Source organism: Piliocolobus tephrosceles, chromosome 8 (genome assembly GCF_002776525.5).
Source record: "Piliocolobus tephrosceles isolate RC106 chromosome 8, ASM277652v3, whole genome shotgun sequence".
NCBI lineage: Eukaryota > Metazoa > Chordata > Mammalia > Primates > Cercopithecidae > Piliocolobus > Piliocolobus tephrosceles.
The window spans coordinates 33,001,265-33,024,546 of record NC_045441.1 but is presented as its reverse complement, the minus strand read 5'-3'; the positions used below and the strand labels follow the sequence as shown (position 1 = coordinate 33,024,546).

Below are 23,282 nucleotides of genomic sequence, written 5' to 3'. Positions count from 1 at the left end.
AGGTCTACTAGTGATGACTTATTTCAACTTTCGTATGTCTGAGAAAGTCTATTTTTCATTCATTTTGGTAATATATTTTTGCTCAGGGCAGAATTGTAGGTTGACATTTTCTTTAAACATTTTACAGATGTTTCTACATTATCTTTTGACTCACATTGGTTTGAGAGGTCTGCTGTTATTCTTATGTAATCCTTTGTACATAATTTATCTTTTTTCTCTGGCTACTTTTAAGATTTATCTTTATCAGTGCTTTTAAGCAATTTGACTATTATGTTCCTTGGTGTAGTTTTATTTATGTTTCTTATTATTGGGGGTTCAGTGAGCATCTTGGCTCATGGGTTTTTGGTTTTAATGAATTTGGAAAAAGTTCAGCCATTGATTCTTCAAACATTTTTTCTGTTCCCCACCCCAGCCTTTAGGAACTCAGCTATATGTAAATTAGACAAGATGAAGTTGTCTCACAACTCACTGATGCTCTTTTTTGTTTTTTTGAGTCCTTTTTATCTCTTTTTCAATTTAGGTGGTTTCTGTTGCTATTTTTTCCAAGTTCAATAATACTTTATCTATTTATTTCTTTATTTCTTTTTATTTTTTTTGAGATGGAGTTTCGCTCTTGTTACCGAGGTTGGAGTGCAATGGCATGATCTCGGCTCACTGCAACCTCTGCCTCCCAGGTTCAAGCGACTCTCCTACTTCGGCCTCCCAAGTAACTGGTACTACAGGGGTGTGCCACCATGCATGGGTAATTTTTGTATTTTTAGTAGAGACGGGGTTTCGCCATGTTGGTCATGCTGGTCTTTAACTCCTGACCTCAAATGATCCTCCCACCTTGGCCTCCCAAAGTGCTTGAATTACAGGTGTGGGCCACTGCTCCTGGCTGTATTTCTAATCTGTGGTACATCTCATCTGGTGTATTCTTCATTCGAATACATCATATTTTCACTACTAAATGATTTCATTTTTTAAATGTCTTCTCTTTAGTTAACATGCTTGCTATGGTTGAAATGTGTCTCCCAAATTCATGTGCTGGAAATGTAAGCCCCAATGAAACAATGTTGGGAGGTAGGGCCTAATAAAAGATAATTGGATCATGTGGGTACAGCCCTCATTAATGAATTAATGTTATTACTACAGTGAATTAGTTACCATAAAAGTGAGTTGTTATAAAGTGATGCTGGCCCCTGGTGCCTCTATCTTGTATACTCACTTGCCCCTTCTGCCTTTTGCTTTCTGCCAAGGGATGACTAAACAAGAAGGCCCTCAACAGATGCTGGCATCAAGTTCCTGAACTTTCCAGCCTCCAGAACCATGAGCTAAATAAAGGCCTGTTATTTATAGATTACCTGGTCTGTGGTATTGTTATGGCAACAGTAAACAGACTAAGATAGAAAATTGGCACTGAGAAGTGGGTCTATTGCTATAACAAATATCTGAAAACATAAAAGTAGCTTTGGAACTGGATAATGGGTAGAGACTGGAAGAATTTTGAGGAGCATGCTAGAAAGAGCCTGTATTGCCATAAATGGAGCATTAAGGGTGAAGTCTCAGAAGAGAAGAGATATAGGGAAAGTCAGAATCTTCTTAAAGATTACTTCAGTGGTCACGATTGTTGATAGAGATATGGACACAGTCTCTGATGTGGACAGTAAATGGCCTTTACTGTCTATATCTCTACCAACATTAACAGTAAATGGCCTTTACTGGCAATATATCTACCAACATTATATTTAATACTGGTAGAGGCCATTCTGATGAGGTCTCAGACAGAAATGAGAAGCAAGGTATTCGAAACTTGAATAAAGGGCATCTTTGTTATAAAGTAGTAATGGTGGAACTGTGTCCATGCCTGACAGCTTTATGGAAAGTGGAATTTGAATGACAAACTAGGATATCTGGTGGAAGAAATACCTAAACAGTTAAGCATTCAGGCTGCTACATGGCCATTTTTAATCACGTATAGTGAGATACAAGAAGAAAGGAATGACTTAAAGACAGAATTTATAATTTAAAAAGAAGCAGAGTGAAAGATTTGGAAAATTTATAGCCTGGCCATGTAAAATATAAAAAGGTACATTTAGGAGAGTGAACTCAGATCGTGGCCCAGAGACTGCTTGCTGAAGAGATTAGTGTGAATGGAAGGGAGCCAGATGCTATTCACCAAGGCAATGGGAGAATGACCTCAAAGCTATTTCAGAGATTTTCGAGGCTGCCCCTTCCATCACAGGTCCAGAGCTCTAGGAGGGCAGAATGATTCTGGAGGACAGGCCTGGGGTAACGTCCATAGGCTCACTGCCCAGAGCTGCCTTGGAACTCCGCTCCCTGCATTCCAGTGCAGCATTCCTCAGCTGCCCCAGGCAGAGCTCATGTGGGACCAGGTTGGTTTGGATTGCTGTTTTGGAGGGCACAAGCAGTAAGCCTTGGCAATGTCTGCATGGTGCTAACTCTGTAGGGATGAGTGCATGGGTGGTGGGGTCATGGCAGCTTCCACTTAGTTTTCAAAAGATATATCAAACAGCTTGAGGCCCAGGAAGAAACTTATTGCAGGGGAAGAGCCACCACAGAGAGTCCCTACTAAGGCAATGCTTAGCAGGAATGTGTGGTCAGAGCTGTTACAGAGAGTTCCCACCAGGGCGGCACCTAGTAGAGCCCAAAACTGTAGAGCTACCCTTGTGTAACCCCAGCCTGGTAGAGCTGCAGTCATGAGACTCCAAACCAAGAGAAAGCCATAGAGATCTGGCTGCCTGAGGCCTTGGGGGCCCAATCCCCAAACCAGTGTGCCCAGGATTTAGAACATGGAGTCAAAGGAGATTATTCTCCAGCTTTAGGACTAAATACAGGTTTTTCTCTGCTGGGTTTTGGACTTACTTGGGGCCTGTTGCTGCCATATATTCCATTCTGCAATGTGCTGTATTCACTTCATAAATTCATACCCACGGATTCTCAGTAAATACATGTTGTGTGTGAATAAAAACTATGGATCACAATTTATTTATTCAGCCACCTATGGTTGGATGTTTAACTCTAGCTTTTCACAATTATAAATAATGCTGTAATGAATGTCCTCATATAAATAAATCCATACAGTCGCTTGAATATAGTTATAGGGTAAATTTCTTTCTTTTTTTTTTTTTTTTTTTTTTTTTTTTGTGATGGAGTTTTGCTATTGTTGCCCAGGCTGGAGTGCAATGGCACGATCTCGGCTCACCACAACCTCTGCCTCCTGGGTTCAAGTGATTCTCCTGCCTCAGCCTCCTGAGTAGCTGGGATTACAGGCATGTGCCACCATGCCTGGCTAATTTTGTATTTTTAGTAGAGATGGGGTTTCTCCATGTTGGTCAGGCTGGTCTCGAACTCCCAACCTTAAGTGATCTGCCCGCCTTGGCCTCCCAAAGTGGTGGGATAACAGGCGTCAATCACCGTGCCCAGCTGGTAAATTTCTAGTAGTGAAATTGCTTGGCCAATATCTATGTACATTTTGATTTTCAATAGTGTACTGGATTTCTTTTTCTTGCCTTTTCTGATCTGCTCTCCACCTTTTTCCAACCTGCTCTCTTCCTTGGAAGGCTGATCCAGATGAAGAGGGTTAGCCTGTTCATCTTAACTTCTGGCTTCAAAATGGATGTGACCATTAGTCACTACCAGCAGGAAGTCAGAGGGCAAGGAGTTAGAGGACAGGCGGGCTTCTCCACTAGCAACTATTCATCTTGATTTTAGAAGCCACTTTCTTCCAGGCCCTCCAGGCCCAGGGGTGGGAACAGCTCCCTGCTGTTACTCGTCCCATGGTCCCATTCTATCTCATGCAAGGTTTCAAAAACCTTGCCCCTATCTTTGTAAATAGTCCCTTTTAAAAGCCCCCTTCAAACTACCCAGCTTGGGAGGGCCATCTGTTTCCTACCAAGATCCTGACTGATAAAGCTAGATTTTGTCAAACTGCCTTAAAAAATGTCTGTATATTCTTACACTTTCACCAGCGGTGTCTACAAGTGTCTGCTCCCCCACATCTTTTTATTATAGTATATAATGAATCTTCTTAAAACATTACATTTTAATTATAAAATATTTATTAATAAAATGCAGAAACCCTTTAGATTTACAGAGGGCAATATTTGACATCCCCAACTTCGATCTCCTTTATTCTTATTTTTAGCTGAGGTATTTTGTTTCATTAAACCATAGTTTAGTTTCTTTTTCTCTTTTTTTTTTTTTTTTGAGACAGTCTCACTCTGTTGCCCAGGCTGGATGGCAGTGGCACAATCTAGGCTCACTGCAACCTCCACCTCCCAGGTTCAAGCAATTCTCCAGCCTCAGTCTCCCGAGTAGCTGGGAGTACAGATGCGTGCCACCATGCCCCGCTAATTTTTCTATTTTCAGTAGAGACAGGGTTTCACTGTGTTGTCCAGGCTGGTCTCGAACTCCTGACCTCGTGATCCTCCCGCCTCAGCCTCCCAAAGTTCTGGGATTACAAGGGTGAGCTACCTTGCCGGCGGAATCTTGCTGTCTTCTAGTAAGCTCATTAAAGAGATTTGCAAAAATGTAAAACTATGTTACTCCTCTCGCTGAGCTTTTATTGCTTTGAAGAACATTATTTTTTGCATAAAAGTATGTTAACATGTAATGTGTTTTATCGTCATTTAAAAATGGATATTTAAACATTTTCTAAGTTTTAATTTCTAATGTAGTACATATTGATAAGTATAACCCATATCAACAAATGTTCTTTGGAGTGTTCAACAAATTTTAAGAGCATCAATGGTTCCTAAATCAAGAGTTTCAGAACCACTGTTCTAGGGCAATTTACCTGAGTTTGATTTTACTTACAATTCATTAAAGCGTAGACACTATGAAGACGTGTTAACCTTAATGTTTTATTCTAGAAGAGGTGCAAATCATTTATATCCACTAGAAATGATAACCTATGGTTTTATCATCTTGTACAACACCAGCCAGCTTTGTATCCAACCTAATCTTACTCTAATGATTTGTCAAAATGTTTAAAGTCCACTTCCTCAAAATGCTTTTGAATCAGCTTTACCATATCATTGTTAATTTGCTGAAGAAATCCTGGATATGTGTTCATGATATATTTGTATGAGTGTCACGCTTTTAAGATTATACTTTGACAGATACTAACAACATATGCACACATGACGTATATATGTATATACATACTATATACACATACACGTACATATTTCACAACGATGGCATACGGATTCCCTATTCTGAATCTAGCTCTTTCCACTTAATATACGTGAATGCACTCACTCTTTTCTTTTCTTCATCGTCTTGACCTTCTTCTGATGCAACGCCCTGAGTTTAACTCACAGCTCTGTTATTGATAAGAAACCCATAGATCCCACATATACGCATTTTCCCATATCTGGCTCACTAACAAAAAGCTTACCGCAGCCCCAGCTTTAACCACAGGTTCCGAATACCCAGGCGGGAACTGAACACAGAAATAAGGCTCCACAGACAACGTGACAAAAATCCGAGCAGTCACGTGACACTGCACGCCCCATAGTTTTTTTCGCCCTCTTCAAACATGGCGGCCAAGCGACCGCAGCGCAACAGCAGCCACGGGCCTCCTTCCGCGTAGGAACCTCAATGCTGACTTTATCGGGCTCTTTTGTCAAAGACCACCTCAGGGCAAAGAGCGTGGGGCAGCTGGGCCCGGGGAAAACAGCCCGGGGTCGCAGGGGCCTAACAAGCACGGACCGGAAGTTCTGGAGCCACGCCGTCCGGCGGAGCCGTTGGCTGCGGACGCCGGAAGTGGCCAGTCGGCAGGTCTGAGGCGGCGCTCTGTGTGTGAAGCGTACCTAGGGCGGGAGGCGACATGGAGCCCGGAGCGGCGGAGCTGTATGACCAGGCCCTTCTGGGCATCCTGCAGCACGTGGGCAACGTCCAGGATTTCCTGCGCGTTCTCTTTGGCTTCCTCTACCGCAAGACAGACTTCTATCGCTTGCTGCGCCACCCGTCGGACCGCATGGGCTTCCCACCCGGGGCCGCGCAGGCCCTGGTGCTGCAGGTGAGGCGGGCAGGCCTGCGGTCTGGGGAGCCGCCGCCCCCGGCCTGCCTTGACTCCTGGCGCCCGCTCCTCCAAGCTCTCCCAGCCTGTTTCCTCCATTTCATGGTATCCTGGGGTTGAGCTTTCGAGAATGGCTTCAGTAATTTGAAGCGCGGATTGGATGTCAGTTTATTCCGCTGAGGGAGCAGCCGGGGTTCGCTCCGGACGTCCTGAGGTTTCAGAAGTAGTAAGCCGACTGTTAAGAGCCCTGCTCAGCACCCGGCAGCGCGTACCCCTCACGGTGGTGGGGTCTGCTGGTCAGGGAGTGAAATCCATGCAGGCCAGACAGGAAGGAAGTACGTTTACAGCAACAGAAACGTGCATGCCCCAGAACTACCAAAGACTTGAGCTGGCGGTGATGACGGAGGCATTGTGTGGATCAATGGGTGTGGCCGCTTGTTTGAAATGTGACTTCCCAGGTCAAAGACTGTCATTGTAGTGATGATTAAAATTTCATTTGAACTTAATTCCATACCTTCCAGGTTAAGTTTATTGTATGTTGGAAGTGCTGTCAGTACTCATTCAGTAAAGTTGACTGGGCACTTTTGAATGTAGTAAGCAACCGTTTGCTGAATGTAGTTTACACTCTTAGGTACGGGTGATAGGGGTGTTTAAGTAGTGGTTTCTCTCTGTTTGTGACACTTACAGTTAAAGAGGGAAAACTCAGAAAGTAATAGAAAACTTTGTAACGGCAATTATTTGATGGAGCCCATTGTAAAGAAAGGAGATAGAAATGATGGTTGAGAAGTGAAGAAGGTTTCATAAGAGAGATGGGACTTCTGATGAGATTGAAAGAAACTATTCAGCCAAGCATTAAGCCTGTTTGTAGAAACCCAAGAAGATAGAAATGCTGATGATACCTCCCCCAGTTCTCTAGATGTTACAATTTATAAAGTGTTTCAGATGTTTCCTCCTGAAATCTTTTTTTTTTTTTGGGACGGAGTTTCGCTCTGTCGCCCAGGCTGGAGTGCAGTGGCCGGATCTCTGCTCACTGCAAGCTCCGCCTCCCAGGTTTTTACGCCATTCTCCTGCCTCAGCCTCCCGAGTAGCTGGGACTACAGGCGCCCGCCACCTCGCCCGGCTAGTTTTTTGTTTTTTTTTGTTTTTTTGTTTTTTTTTTAGTAGAGACGGGGTTTCACCGCATTAGCCGGGATGGTCTCGATCTCCTGACCTCGTGATCCGCCCGTCTCGGCCTCCCAAAGTGCTGAGATTACAGGCTTGAGCCACCGCGCCCGGCCTCCTCCTGAAATCTTAATGCATGCTGCAGGTTGATCGGATGTTACTTTCCTCAGTAGAAGCCAAAGCTTTGACTGTCTTGGTAACTACCAGGGTAATAGGGCCAAATGAAGAATGGGGTTCCATTAGGGTTCAATTTCAGAACTTAAGGCTATTCCTCATCCTTGTCAGTGGCATAAGTGCCATCTTAGTGATCAGAGAGCTGTTGAAGGTGGCCTTTAGCAGGACCTTATGGCAGGTTAATGAAGGCTTGCCATTTGATCTTCAGTCTCTCTGTGAAATAGGTAAGTTTCAAGTTTACATACCAATTCAGCAAGGTTAAGTGATTTGACTGAGAACACACAGCCATTCACTGTAGAGCTGGAACTAAAAATTTCATTTTGTGAAATCCAAATCTTCCTGTTCTATTATTTAACCATTCCATAGTAGCATGAGAACACTTTTGTCCAGGATGATTGTAGTTTTTTGCAGAAAGGTGTGGAGGAGAAAGGAGTATATACGAATATGTATAGTGTCAGATGTTTTATATTCTGCAGTTGTTGTCTTATTTAACCCTTAACATAACCTGAGAGGTTGGTCTTTGTTTCACAGATGAACTGACAGAGGTAGTGCACTCATTTACCTGGTAACTCATTTACCTGGTAACACCTGTTATAAGACACTTCCATAGGTTAGGGTTTGGTGACCAGTCTAGTGAAGTAGTGGAGATGGGGAGCAGGGATGGAAGAAGGGGAGGGATGGGTCAATGATGATCCAAGGTTTAAACTTGGGTGACTGGAATAGTGATAATGCATTAACTGAACTGTCACCTGGGTTTAGGGGAAAAAGTTCAGTTTTAGGTTGAACTTGAAGTTCCCGGTAGGAGTCCCTGCCCATAGGCTATTGGAATTACTGGACTAGATCTTTTGGGAGCTAGAGCAACTGGAGTGATTCGAGGGAGAGAGACGAGCCAAAGGTGAAGAACAGGTCTTGGGGAATAATCTTGGTGGAGAGCAGTAAGTTTCACAGAAACGCAAGAGGACAATCTTCAGCAAATGGTTAAGAGAGGTGTCATGTTTTCTGGAAGTGGTTCTCAACTATCAGCATCGCTTAAGGAACTTTTTTTTTTTCCCCCAGAGACAGAGTCTCACTGTCACCCGGGCTGGAGTGCAGTGGCATGATCTTGGCTCACTGCAGCCTCCACCTCCTGGGTTCAAGCAATTCTCCTGCCTCAGCCTCTTGAGTAGCTGGGATTGCAGGCATGCAACACCACGCCTGGCTAATTTTTGTATTTTTAGTAGAGATGGGGTTTCACCATGTTGGCCAGGCTGGTCTCAAACTCCTGACCTCATGATGTGCCTGCCTCAGCCTCCCAAAGTGCTGGGATTACAGGTGTGAGCTGCCGCACCCGGCCAAGGAACTTTTAAAAACACATATTCCTGGATATTTTGGTTGGGTAGATCAGGGTGAATCCTGGGAACTTGTTCTTTTTTTTTTTTTTTTTTTGTGAGGTGGAGTCTTACTCTGTTGCCCAGGCTGGAGTGCAGTGGCGCAATCTTGGCTCACGGCACCTCCACCTCCCAGGTTCAAGTGATTCTCCTGCCTCAGCCTCCCGAGTAGCTGAGATTACAGGCATGCGCCACTGTGCCCGGCTAATTTTTGTATTTTTGGTAGTAGAGATGGGGTTTCACCACGTTGGCCAGGCGGGTCTTGAACTCCTGACCTCAGGTGATCACCCACCTCGACCTCCCAAAGTGCTGGGATTACAGACATGAGCCACCGTGCCCGGCCGGAACCTGTTCTTTTATCCGCAAAAGCTCATTTGGCAGGAGGCTTGTAAAGGTGATTTCAGTATTGACAAGGATTTTGTTGTGGGGTGGGACAACACTGAATGAGACTGAGTGACTTGGTACCAGCATAACATTATTTCTGTGTGGTAGTAGGTGATCTCCTGACCTCTCCACTCCTACTCATCTGCCTCTTAGGATTTTTTTTTTTTCTGTCCCTAACTTGATGGCATAAGGCTGCTTCCTGTGGTCTGCCCCTCCACCCCGACCAGAAGTGGGATGCTTGGTGTCTCTGCTGAATATAGGCAGAGAAGAATTTGGATGGGAGTGCTGGGCTGCATCATTGTAGAACTTCAAAGTGTTCCCTTAATATTTTGGGGAGTGCAGTGTTGGTGTAGAGTTAGGCAGCTCATATGTTTCCTCCTAAGAGTTTGCATAGCCTGGATACACAGCTTGAAGAACCTCAGTAGGAGTGATGTATGTGAAAATTGCATTCCACTTTATAATACATTAGTATGTTTTAAGACAAAAATAGTTTAGACCGACAAGCCATTCATTGTAATCGATAATACTGTTTTTTTTGGGACTCCACTTTGAGAAGTGCTCCTTTGTAGAAGTCCTTGAAACTAGAATCAGGAAAGCTAGCTACATCCTGTTCCTCACATAAATTGTTGGGAAATCTTGGGAGAGTCATTTCACCTCGTCAGCTGAGAAGATTGATTGGAGGTCACAGATTGGAGTTCTCTTCCAGCTCCATGTTCTGTGACTCTAGAATGAATACTGAAAACACATGATGGTTGGGAGGTTGGCAGTGGTAGCACTTCCTGGTGGTGTGAATGGGTAGGTCAGAGAAGGCTGGATGTACTGAGTGAGCAGAGGCAGTGGCATGGTGAGGACTATCAAGTCTGGGGATTCTGTGTCAGAAGTCTCAGGTGTTAGGAGAGAGAGTTCTTGTTGCTTTGCTTTTGTGGAGTTAAGATGAGCTGGAGTATCAGGAGGATGAGCAACTCTGACTGCAGTGGACTCAAAGCGGTAGAAACATGAATGTTAGAATCTAGTCAGGGCTTCAGGTTATCTGCAGAAGTGAAAGTGGTTCTGGTGTTGTTTCCAGTTTTTAACCTTTTAGGATTTTATTGATTTTTTTTTCCCCTCTGCGTACATCATCATCTCCTTGCACTGTTTGGTGCGTGCTGTGTAATTTTTTACTTTTTTTGCCAGCAGGAGCTGGGGCAAGTTACTTAACCTTTCCAAGCCTTATTTTTTCTCATTTTTGAAATGTTGATGCTGTCTTCTTCACAGGATTTTTGTGAGGGTTTTGAGAGAATGTTTGTAGAATCATTTGACACAGTTAGTCTGTTAGCACCCTTTTGACTGCCTGCGCAGTGCACAGAACATTGTTACTTAATACCTGTCCACATTCTAGCCCTTTAGAATCTGACTCCCACCCATGTCCCAGGTTGCTCTCTCAGCCTTTCCTCCCTCCAGTTGTTGCAAGAGCTTTTGCCATTCCTTGACAAGCCTATTCTTGGAGCTATGGCGTTTCCTCCAATGGTTCCCTATGGAAGATGTGACTCTCATTCAAGGTCTAACTAGAATCCTCCTTGTTCCAAGAAGTCTCCCTAGATTTCTTTTGCCAGATATGCTCATTCCCACCCATACTCTGACAGGGAATTAAGGGCTCTGTCATGCCTCCTCTTGTATCAGAGTTTTCATATATGGGTACGTCTTCACTGTACTTTTTTGGTAGAGAGGTCCCAGCACCTTCATGGGTGTGACTGTGTCCCAGAAAATGTTAAGAACTTATTTACACACCAGAATTTTGAGTTCTTAGGAGGCAGCAGAAATCATTTTCGTGTTTTTTTTTTTGTTTGTGTGTTTCTTGCACACCATAGGCACATAGTAGATGTTTGTTGAATTGAATGTCCATACAGTGTGGTGAAAAATAGCAGCAGTCCAGTAAACCTGGTTGCATTTGGGGAATTGAAGTTCAGCCATATTTTCATGTTTCATTTGTGAGTCTGAATTTTGGATCCTTTATAACCCACAGTTGTACTAGGACCGTGTATTCTTTGCATTGTGAACAAAACTGGGGTCTGTAAAAATAATGACAACAAAGACCATCTAACTGTGCATATTTTAGGTTTGTAAATATCGTTAGCCTTGGTTTGTAAGTTTTTGATTTTGTTGATTTTGGAATCCTCCTGTTAAACACTGTTTACCTGTCAGCTTTTGGTGAAGTGGCAGTGCATTTCCATTTTTCCAATGGGAAAACTTGTCAGTTTATGACTTTTAGTTCTCTCCTTAACAGATTTTACCACATTTCTACAAGATATGTGGTACATTATTGGGCAGACGAACTGATTGCTGGGTTGCTGTTTGATTTTAGGTATTCAAAACCTTTGACCACATGGCCCGTCAGGATGATGAGAAGAGAAGGCAGGAACTTGAAGAGAAAATCAGAAGAAAGGAAGAAGAAGAGGCCAAGACTGTGTCAGCGGCTGCAACTGAGAAGGAGCCAGTCCCAGTCCCAGTCCAGGAAATAGAGATTGACTCCACCACAGAATTGGGTGGGCGTCAGGAAGTAGAGAAAGTGCAGCCTCCAGGCCCACAGGACCCTGTGAAGGAAATGGCCCATGGCTCACAGGAGGCAGAAGCTCCAGGAGCAGTTGCTGGTGCTGCTGAAGTCCCTAGGGAACCACCAGCTCTTCCCAGGTGGGAATTTCTACTTTGCAGCTTCCTTCTTTCTTGCTTGACATCTGGTGTTGGTGTTTGTCCATAATTCATTCTTTGTAACACATCAATTCTTGATGTCAGTATTTATTTAGCTCTTCATATTTGCAAACTGCTGCATTACAGTCTTTCAGTTACGTAGGATGGGAGGTCAGTTGGCCTAAGGTCAGTTCCCTTATTAGGTAAGGTCAGTGGTCATACAACCATTTGAGATATAGAGCCAAAATTAGAGCACTTGACTCCTCTCACAAAGACCTAACTTTATCTGTTTTTAGAGGCTTAGCCTCATCAGCTCTATTGTTTGTGTTTTTCTCTCTGCAGGAGCACTGCTAGGATGTGCTCATAGTGCCTGAGGTATAATGGACACCTGAAATGGCAGTCTGTTTTAGGTGACTGGATTCACATCCTGGCTATGCTGCTTCCTGAATGTATTACCTTGAGCAAGCAGTATAATCTTTCTGTGTCTCAGTTTTCTCCTCTGTAAAATGTCGGTGATAATAATAGTACCTGTCTTATAGAACTGTTGTGAATTTTAAATGAGCCGATAGTCAAGCAGCTAATGAGCAGTAGAGCTTGAATGTGGCATAAGGTTTCCCTGAATCAAGCCTCATGCTGTACTTGTACTCACTTTTTAGGAGTTATGTTTCGTGGGTGCTCTAAACTTAGTTATACAGTCCTTCCTTGCAGTCTGAGTGAGAGGAGCTGATCCCTTCTTGTGTGGGAGTTGTAGCAGTGTCTGCAAGACAGCCATGAGCCTCTTGGCCTGCTTTGTTTTTTGGAAAATTCACTCTCTTCCCTCTGATAGGATGGGTCACCTGTGTCCCCCCCGAATCCCTGCCACCTTGAGTTCTCTTCTGTTTTTCTTACTCCTGTGCTCTCTTTCTGACCTGTTTTGGGGGAGATTGTGTGTGTGCATGCACATTTTTAAATAGAAACCGGATCTTACTCTGTTGCCCGGGCTGGAGTGCAGTGGTGTGATCATAGCGCAATATATGAATTGAACTCTTGGACTCCAGCAATCCTCTCACCTCAGCCTCCTGAGTAGCTGGGACCGTAGGCATGCACCACCACATCTGGTTAATTTTATAATTTTTTGTAGAGATGTCTGCCATTATACCTGGCTAAATTTTTAAAAGATTTTCTTGCTGTATTGCCTAGGCTGTCGGGGAGTTTTTGAATTTTTTTTTTCTAGTTAGTGAAGCAAAGTGAACAACTTGGAATGGCTTATAAAATATGGAGTAAGAGAAAGTAAGTTTTGTAAAGACAGGAGGGGCAAGATTGCAGAGTCTTAAAGGCCGGGCTAACTAATGAAATTCAGACAAAACAATTGTTTGATGGCGGAACCAAATTGATGGAGAAGGGGAGCAGTTCTTGAATATGGAGCTCTGGATGAGAAGGGGTGAAATAAAGATTTAGAGATTGGAAGTGGGAAGTGTAGGGTGGAAGGCAGACATCTGATATTTCCTTGCAGATCTTTTAAAAATATTTTTTATAGTACAAATCTGCTGATAGTGAATTATTTCAGCTTTTTTGTCTGAAAATGCCTTTATTTCATCTTGCATGTCTGAGGATATTTTTGTTGGATATAGAATTGCAGTTGATACTTTTTTTTGTTTTTGTTTTTCTTTAAACATTTTAAAGACTATAATTCCATTGTCTTCTAGCTTGCACTGTTTCTGATGAGAAGTGAGTAGACATTCTTTGTTCCCCTGTATGTGAAATATCCTCATTCTTTTGTTATATCAGCTGCTTTTAAGTTATTATCATTAGTTTGAGCAGTTTAAGATTTACTCAGGCATGATTTTTGTTGTGTTTATACTATTTGGGGACTTTTGTGCCCACCCCTCAACCCCAACACACACACACACACACACACACACTCTTAGGAGGTCTGTTTTCTCTTTGTCCTTCCTTTGGAATATTTTCTGTTGACCTGCCTTCAACTTTACTGTCTTTTCTCCTTTAGTGTCCAATCTTTAGTTAAACTCATCTAGTAACTTCTTAATTTCAGATAGTTTATTTTTCAACCCTGCAGGTTCCCTTTGATTGTTTTTTATGGCTTCGATTCCTACCTTGGTTTTCCTTTAAATCCTTCAATATACTTACAATAGTTTAAAGTCTTTATCTGCTAATTCCATTATCTCTGTGATTTCTTGGTTTATTTCTATGGATTGAGTTTTCTCTTGATTTTGGGTCACATTTTCTTTTTCTTTCAAATGTCTGATAATTTTTGATTGGATGCTAGACATTAACGAATGTTACGCTGTCGAGTCTCTGGGTTTTGGTTTCTTCTGTTGAGTGTTGAGTTTTGTTCTTGCAGGCAATTAATTTATTTGCTGATCAGAATGATCTTTTTGAAGCTTGGTTTTTATTTGTATTGATTGATCAACTGATTGTAGAGATGGAGTCTTAATGTTACCCAAGCTGATCTGGAACTCCTGGTCCCAAATGATCTTCCCACCTTGGCTTTCCAAAGTGCTGGGATTATAGGTGTGTACCAATGTGTCTGGCCTTGTTTTTCAGTTTTGTTAAGCTGTGTCTAGGGTACTTTTATTTTAAAGCTAGCTTAGTCTTCTAACACTTTTTGGGGCTTCTGAGTGCTCCAGCTGTTTAGTGAGGTCTTTCCATTCTGGCTGGTTGAGGCTTGAACATCTCCCAGCTCTAGGGATTGTCCATCAGTTACCCAGGTTTCCTACTTGTCTCATGGAGTTGCACTTTACACGTGTGCAGTTTTGTATTCAGCCAAAGACTCAAGGGGATCCTATGAGGTTTTCTAGAGTTATTTCTATGTGTAGCCCCTCCTTACTAGTAGTCTTTCTGTAAAATAATCAGATGTGAGAATGAAGATTGAATATACAAAGTTGTTTGTCATAGTCCACTTTTGCTGCTATAATAAAATAATATAGCCCGGGTGGCTTATAGACTACAGAAATTTATTGCTTACAGTTCTGGAGACTAGAAGTCTAAGATCAAGACTGGCCGATTCAATGTCTGGTGAGAGCCTGCTTTCTGATTCATAGTTACCTTGCTGTGTCCTCAAATGCTGAAAGAGGTGAGAGAACTCTCTCAAGTCTTTTATGAGGGCACTAATTCCAGTCATGAAGGCAGAGCCGTAATCACCTCCCGAAGTACTAATCCCAATATCTTGGGATTAAGATTTAGCATAGGAATTTTGGGACACAGACATTCAGTCTATAGCATTGTTCACTTGAGTTCTATTTATTCCAACATTACTTATATTAGCAAAATTTTGGAAGAATGCTGAATTTCTATAGTAAGGGAATGGATAAATACATTTATAAAATGCTTTTAAAGATTACTGACACGGTTATTGTGGTGGTCAGTTTCATTTGTCAGTTTGGCTAAGTTACAGTCCTGGTTATTCAGTCAAACACTCATCTTGGCATTGCTGTCACGGTATTTTGTGGATGTGATACAAGTTAATAATTGGTTGACTTTAAGTAAGGGTGATTGTCCTAGGTGATCTGAGTGGGCCTGATCTATCAGCTGAAAGCCTGAAGAACACAGCAGAGCTCCCCTGACGTAGAAGAAATTTCTCCGATGGACAGCAGCTGCACTCAGTTTCTGGAGAGTTCCACATTGGCCTGCTATGTGGATTTCAGACTGGCCTAGCCAGCCCCCACAATCATGTAAGCCAATTTCTTGCAGTAACTCTCTTAATAAATACATTTATCCCTTGGTATCTGAAGGGGATTGGTTCCAGGTCCCTCATGGATACCAAAATTCGTGAATGGTTAGGTCTCTTACATAAAACAGTATAATATTTGTGTATAACCTATGCACATTCTCCCATATACTTTAAATCGTCTCTAGATTACTTACAATCCCTAATACAATGTAAATGCTATGTAAATAGTTGTTACACTGTATTATTTAGGGAATAATGACAAGAAGTTTGTACATGTTCAGCACAGACAAAACAATCTTTTTTTTTTTTTTTTGGAATTTTATTTTATATTTTTTGATACTGGGTCTTGCTCTGTTTGCAGTGACATGATCTTGTTTCACTGCAGCCTCTGGCTTCTGAGCTCAAGCGATCCTCCCACCTCAGCCTCCCAAGTAGGTGGGACTACAGGCGTGCACCACCTTGCCCAGCTGATTTTTGTATTTTTTGTAGAGATAGGTTCTTACCATGTTGCCCAGGCTGGGGTCGAACTCCTAAACTCAAGTGATTCACTCACCTCAGCCTCCTAAAGTGCTGGGATTACAGGTGTGAGCCACCATGCCTGGCCTTTTTTTGGGAGTATTTTTGATCTGCAGCAAATATTTTGATCAATATTTTTTGGGAATATTTTGATTTGGGATATGGAACCCATGGATAGCGAGGGCTGACTATATCTGCTGCTTCTGTTTCTTTGGTGGAACCTTGACTTGATTTTCATGATATAATGTTAAGTGAGAAGGGGAGAATTCAAACTATATAGTCTAACATCAAATTTGAAAACTTTAAAAATTATATATGTAGAAAAAAAGGCTGGAAGAAAATAATAGTAGTAATCCCAGAGTGGTGGAATTGTGAGTGTTCTTCATTTTTATCTTTGTCACTTACTATATTTTCTAATTTTTCTGTAATGACCATTTATTTTGTTTCATTAATTTTTTTGTATTCCTTTTATGATCTCCAAAAAATGAAAAGAGGGGATTGGTTTTGATTTCTGAGTAATAGACTAGAATAGCTACTTTGTTGTTTCATAGAGACCCTATTTTAAAATTCTTGAACCAATGATTTATGTTCTGGGTTAGAATTAGAGTTAGTTTTGTGAGTTCTACCTTAAAAATAAGTATAGAGTGAAGACTTGCATATGTTTCAGGAAAGGTAACCTTTCTACTTGGTAGCTCTTTGTTCAGAATAGACTGGTACTGCAAGAATCCTCATCAAACATTTCCAAGGACTGGAACATTCTCAGCTTCAGTTACTTGTTTTCCTCTAACAAAACAGGAAGTTGTGGCACTGATCTCTGGTTATACCTGAAATGTAATGTTTTAGCAGATGTGAAAGTAGAACATGAAAGACCATCCTTTTCCTTGTTCTACCTTTAGCAGTACCCCCAGTCCTCCCACCAGTGTTCAGGATAGTTTATCCTATAAACTGTAGATCTGCAGTTCTTTTAATTGAGTAAGTTAAGGTAGTTATTCTTTGGAAGACCACACAGAAGCACCGCCTTTTGTGGGCACTCTGTCTAAAATCAGTTACCTAGAATCTAAGTCTTAGATTGCTGATTTCTGCTGACTCCTGCTTGACACGTTTTTTGGTTCTAACCAGTATTAGGCATTAGCTCCCTTTTTGTATGCTACAGTAAAGTCACATCACATGCTTATTTAATTTAAATAAATTTAGTGTAAGTTCTGGGAAAAAAGAAATTATTAAAAATAATGTATTTATATTTTGCATGTATGTATTTTGAGTTTTATTTTTTTAGAGACAGAGTCTTGCTGTGTTGTCCAGGCTGAACTCAAACTTCTGGGCTCAAGTAATCCTCCTGCCTCTATATATGCATTTTTATTATAAGGTATTCATTACTGTATACAGACAATTATTTTGTGTTTCAGTAGAGTATAATTTATGTAACAATACAATTCATTCCTTGTAGAATACAGTTTATGACTTTGGACAAATACAGTCTTGTAACCACTGCAGTCAAAATAGATGACCGGTATGGTTTAGCTGTGTCCCCACCCAAATCTCATCTTGAATTGCAGTTGCCATAATCCCCACGTGTCATGGGAGGGACCTGGTGGGAGGCAATGAATCATGGGGGCAGTTATATACATGTGGTTCTCGTGATAGTGAGTTCTCATGAGACGGTTTTATAAGGGGCTTTTCCCCCTTTGCTTGGCACTTCTTCCCCGCTGCTGTGTAAAGAAGGATGTGTTTACTTCCCCTTCTGTCATGATTGTAAAGTTTCCTGAGGCCTCCCCAGCCATGCTGAACTGTGAGTCAGTTAAACCTCTTTTCTTTATAAATTACCCCATCTTGGGTATGTCCTTATAGCAGTGTGAGAATGGACTAATACAATGACATTTCCATTGATGCCAGACTCCCAGATCCTGGCAACCTTGTGCCTGTGTTCTGCCTTAAAGCTGTTGCAGCATACATTGTTATTTATACATAATAATGTACAGGTTTCATTTACAGTATTTTCGGGGTGATTTGGGGGAAATTTTATTTTGACGTAATTTTACCATCACTCTGATTTTAGCATCTCCCTGACTAATAACCTACAACTGGTCTGAATTTCTTTCTTGCTCCTGCCCTGCTGTTGCTGCCAGGACATGTCAAATGAAGATCAGAAATGCTCCCACCCCAGTGCTTAAAATAACCTATCTTTTTTTTTGAGACGGAGTTGTGCTCTTGTTGCCCAGGCTGGAGTACAATGGTGTGATCTTGGCCTACTACAACTTCCACCTCCCAGGTTCAAGCGATTCTCCTGCCTCAGCCTCCCAAGTAGCTGGGAGTGCAGGTATCTGCCACCATGCGTGGCTAATTTTTGTATTTTTTTAGTAGAGACAGGGTTTCACCATGTTGGCCAGACTGGTGTCGAACTCCTGACCTTGGATGATCCACCCGCCTCAGTCTCCCAAAGTGCTGGAATTACAGGCATGAGCCACTGTGCCTGGCCCAAAGTAAATAACCCATCTTATTCCTCAGAGAAGAGTGAGAATTTGAGCACAGATATTACCCTGTTTGTACAAGATAGCATCAGAGAATGTGCTTATATTCTGTAAGGATACTTTACAGTTTTAGTAGTTGTTCAGGCTGGGCGTGGTGGCTTATACCTGTAATCTCAGCACTGTTAGAGGCCGAGGCGGGCTGATCATTTGAAGTCGGGATTTTGAGACCAGTCTCATCAACATGGTGAAACTCCATCTCTACTAAAAATACAAAAAATTAACCAGGTGTGGTACTTGCCTGTAATCCCAGCTACACAGGAGGCTGAGGCAGCAGAATTGCTTGAACCCAGGATGTGGAGGTTGCAGTGACTTGAGATCGTGCCACTGCATTCCAGCCTTGGTGACAGAGCAGAGCGAGACTACATCTCAAAAAAAAAAAAAAAAAAGTTCATAGTAAAGACTTTGTAAACAGTGAAAAGTGCCATGTGAGCTTCAGTGTTTGTGTAATACTAGACTGAGTAACTGGTGCCTGCAGACATGATTAGGACTGTGGAAGAGAGGGGTGCAAAGTCTGCAGTATCTTATGACATAGTCACTAATCAGGCATTTCTCAAGAGCTGCCTGTTAGGGTTTGCCTCTTGGATGACATCACAGTAGGGTTTGGTGTTGGTTTTCTGGGCATGGGCTGTCAGTGTCAACTTTCATAGCACCTGCAGTGCAGACTCTTGACCTGCAGGTGTTGCTGTAGGCAGTGGGATGGTAACTTTGTCTGTGCTAGTGCTGGGATGCTGACAAAAATCTCCAAAAGTCTGTGTCAGTTCTGGGCTTTTGTCTTTAAAAATCACGAGGAGAATTCTTTAACAAAGACGAAGGAAAATATGGTAGCACTAAGAATTTCAGTTACTGCCTAGAAACCGTTGTCTTTATCCTGTGTGCTTGGACTGGGTGTCTTTTTGTCCTTTGGATGAGGAACAGAGTGCTCCAACACTGTTGGTGTGCACTGGGCAGTGACAGGGCCCTGGGTCCAACCAGGCCATTCCTCCTGCCCTGGACAGGGAAGCAGAGTAGTGGCAGTGTACCAAGAGGTGTCATGGAACAATTTGACATATTAACACCTTCTAGGACAAGCCCATTAGAACATAAAACCTGAGAAAACCGTTCATTACTTTCTCTTGCCCAGTTATAGGGACCTCAGTGCTTCTTGGGAAGGGAATGGCATCATTTGGAAAATAAGTTTCAGGTTTCCTAATAGTGTCCTTGGCAGATACTTCATCATCATCAGACTGCTCCCTCCTGACCTGGTCCCCGTAGGTATGGGAGCTCTTCACTTCTCTCATCAGCAAAGTCTTTCCAGTAGTTCATCCCTCCGCTTTCCCCAGCAGATAACCCTGCCTCCTTGGAGTTTGTGCTTCATTTTACGTTATTCCTTTATGGCTGGCTGTGCCCACATTTTCAGTGATACAGGACAGTGACTTACTCAGCCTTTCTCACTTCCTGGCCCTTTGTGAGGTGACCCCCAGTGCATGCCGAATTCCATTTCTTACTACCTCTTCTTTGGTTTTGCTTACTGTTATCGCTCAGTCTGTTATAACAAAAATACTGTAGCCTGGGTGGCTTATAAACAACAGACATTTATTGCTGACAGCCTCTAAAGGAGGCTAGAAGTCCAAGATCAAGGTGCCAGCAGGTTCAGTGATGAGGGCCCACTTCTTGGTTCATAGACCTGTCTTCTCATTGAGTTGTCACATGGTGAAAAGGGCAAATGAACTCCCTTAGGCCTCTTTTATAAGGCCACTACTCACATTCACGATGGCTCTGCCCTTATGACCTACTTGCCTCCCAAAGGCCCTACCTCCAAATAACATTACTTTGGAGGTTAGGTCTTCAACTTGAATTTTGGAGGGACACAAACATTCCTTCTGTAGCATTCACCCACCTATCATGACATCTCTGGCTCTTGATGTCCCTCGGGTGGGCTGTCAGGAGAATAGAAAGGTGCCTGTGCTCCAGGCCTGAGACTTCTTTCTGTGTGTAGGTGCACACTGCCTGAGAAAGTTGGCTTCCTTGTTTTGTCTTTAAACAGCTTCTCCTTTACTATTCAAGGCTTTTTCAGGTGCCCATTGCAGGAGACCCCTTTGTAGAGTCATGGGGGCTTAATCAGAATCCCCTTCTCTCCATATACCCAACTCCGTAGGCTCTGGTGAGGATTGAATGAGGTCTGCTTAGCATGATTCCTGACAGAGTGTGAACTCAAGTAGGTAACTAGCTATTATTGTTACTATTATTTCTCTTGAAAAAGCTTTTCATTTTTCTTTCTGATTATTTATTCAGTGTACAATGTTTGGAAAATACAGCTAAGTATATAAAGAACATTCCTTCACCTCCTATTAAGTTTTTGGGATATTTTCTATGGCTTTTCTTTCCTTTCTTCTTCCTTTTCCTCTTCTCTTTTCTTTTTTGAGACAGAGTCTTACTCTGTTGCCCAGGCTGGAAGATAGTGGAGCACGGTGCAATTGTAACTCAGTGCAACCTCGACTTCCTGGGCTCAAGCTGCCTTCCTACCTCAGCCTCCTGAGTAGCTGGGTTCACAGATGTGTACCACCATGCCTGGCTAATTTTTAAAAAATTTTTTGTAGAGATGAAACTCCCTGGTGTTGCTCAGGCTGGTCTCAAACTCCTGAGCTTAAGTTATGCTCCTGCCTGAGCCTCCCAAAGTGCTGGAATTACAGGCATGAGTGTCTGTGCCCAGCCTGTTTTTTTCTTAATGTAAACATATACATAAATACATGTATGTATATTTATAAAATTTTATTACACTTTATCTCCTTTTATGCTAAACAGAGTATCCTGAGCATTTCCTTGTATTCCTTTTGCTGATTTTGAATTCGTGATATAGACTAGCCTGGCCAATATGGTGACAGCCCGTCTCTACTAAAAATACAAAAATGAGCGGGGTGTGGTGGCACGCACCTGTAGGAGGCTGAGGCAGAAGAATTGCTTGAACCCAGGAGGCGGAAGTTGCAGTGAGCTGAGATCACGTGACTGCACTCCAGCCTGAGTGACAGAGTGAGACTTCGATTAAAAATAAATAAATAAAATAAAATAAGTGAATTCGTGATATACACTGTTGAGTGTTGTCTGCCTGAAGTGGCTCTTGTCCTTGGATGAGGGCGTATGCTGCATAGTATGCACTGAAAGAGAATAATGAATTGAAAGCCAGGGGTTGAGGGACGTCTGTCTGTTTCTCGTCAGATTCAGCTTATGCACTGAGAGAGAATAATGAATAGAAAGCCAGGGGTTGAGGGATATCTGTCTGTTTCCCCTCACATTCAACTATCTGTGGACCCCACCTGGGGATTGAGCCTTGGGCCACCTGGCTCGGTCTCATCTTGTGTCATAGCTGCTATTTCACCTTTCCAGTGATTCACCCTGAAACTGCACCTTCTTTAAGAAAGCTCAGGCATAAGAAGCCTCCAAGCGATTTGACTTAAATCACAAGTCAGGAAAACCTGATTTAAGTTGTTAGGAGGACTTTAAAAAAATTATCACAAGAAACATTGCATTTTAATTTTTTATTTTGCAATTTATTTTTATTTTGCAGTGAAGGTTATATGCTTCATTTTTAGAAAGCAGTATTGAGTTTGCTGGATATTGAAGTTATATCAGAAAATAACCTGGTATCTTAACCTTTCAGAGTTGGATGGGTTTGAGGAGCATGTGGTCAGGGAGGAGGAAGAGGAGTGTTAGAATCATCTATGAAGTCTTTCCCCTGGAAAAATGTGTATTTCCAAAATTTGAGAACCAATGATCTGCTTCCTTTTTACAGATGAGGAAATTGAGATGTACAATGGTCAAGTGCTTTGCTTAAAATCACACATTTAGAAGGTAGGGCCAGAGAGTTATTGGGGATTGAAACAGAACTACCTTGTGGACTGAGGATTTATTTGCATTGCCGTGTTAGAAAAAAGCGACTAATTACCATACAATCTGAGAGATACTTTTTAAAAACTAGCCAATTTCTTCTAAAATAACCAACTTCTATTTGAATATTTTTCTGTAATAATAGTTCTACTTTTTACGCTAGCTTGGTTTTTTTTTGATGTTGGAAAGGTAATATATGTACTTCACAAAATGTTTATTAGGTAGAATTTGAAATACAAAAGATAGTAGACAGAAGAACATGACTCCTCATGTGCTCATTGCCCAGTTCCAGCAGCAGCCTGCTTTTTTCCCTCCTGGGTTATTTTGAAACAAAGTCTGCCTTGTATCATTTCATCTGTAAATATTTTCAGCCACTGTTTAAACTTCCAGTTTTCTTATAATGTCTTAATTAAAAGAAAGTTCTGTTTGAATCAGGCTATTAATAAGGCTCCAAACACCAGTGCCTCATAGTTGACCTTCCATTTTTCTCTCTTTTTTTTTAAACCTCAAAATTTATTTGGTAAAGTAAATCAGGTTGTTTGTTTCTATTTCCCACTGGCTGGATTTTGCTGATTGTTACCCACGTGTGGTTTAGCATGTCCTCTGTCCTATTTCCTGTAAGTTGGAGTTGGATTTAGGCTAACATTTTTGAAAGTTATGAGAGTATGTAATAGAAGCAGGTTCTTCCTAGAGGTGACTGTTGTCAATATCATCTTTTGCAAAATTTTTATATTTTATGTGTATGTATATATTTTCCGTATTATATGTAGTACACATGCACACGCAAAAGCACATCTGTGAGTATTGCCTTTGTCATATCCCTGGAATGTGCCGTGAACCTTTGCACTAGATAAGCAGCTGACACTGACTGAATACTTCCTACTGCCAGGTAGCTTCTCCTTAGTGTTCACATAGGTTTTTCACTGTCT

General features: G+C 42.0%; 1 protein-coding gene across 3 annotated transcripts in view; it reads left to right on the top strand.

Annotated features, from left to right (window-relative positions):
• Positions 1 to 5,524: 5,524 nt before the first annotated feature.
• Positions 5,525 to 23,282, top strand: part of NUDCD3 (NudC domain containing 3) — a 107,223-nt gene continuing 89,465 nt past the window's right edge. For all 3 annotated transcript variants that reach the window (XM_023226327.3, XM_023226328.3, XM_023226329.3), the window contains exons 1-2: positions 5,525 to 6,028; positions 11,456 to 11,781. In XM_023226327.3, coding sequence (XP_023082095.1) covers positions 5,837 to 6,028; positions 11,456 to 11,781 — 518 coding nt within the window. In that variant the 5' untranslated portion in view covers positions 5,525 to 5,836. The remainder of the gene's footprint in view (positions 6,029 to 11,455; positions 11,782 to 23,282) is intronic.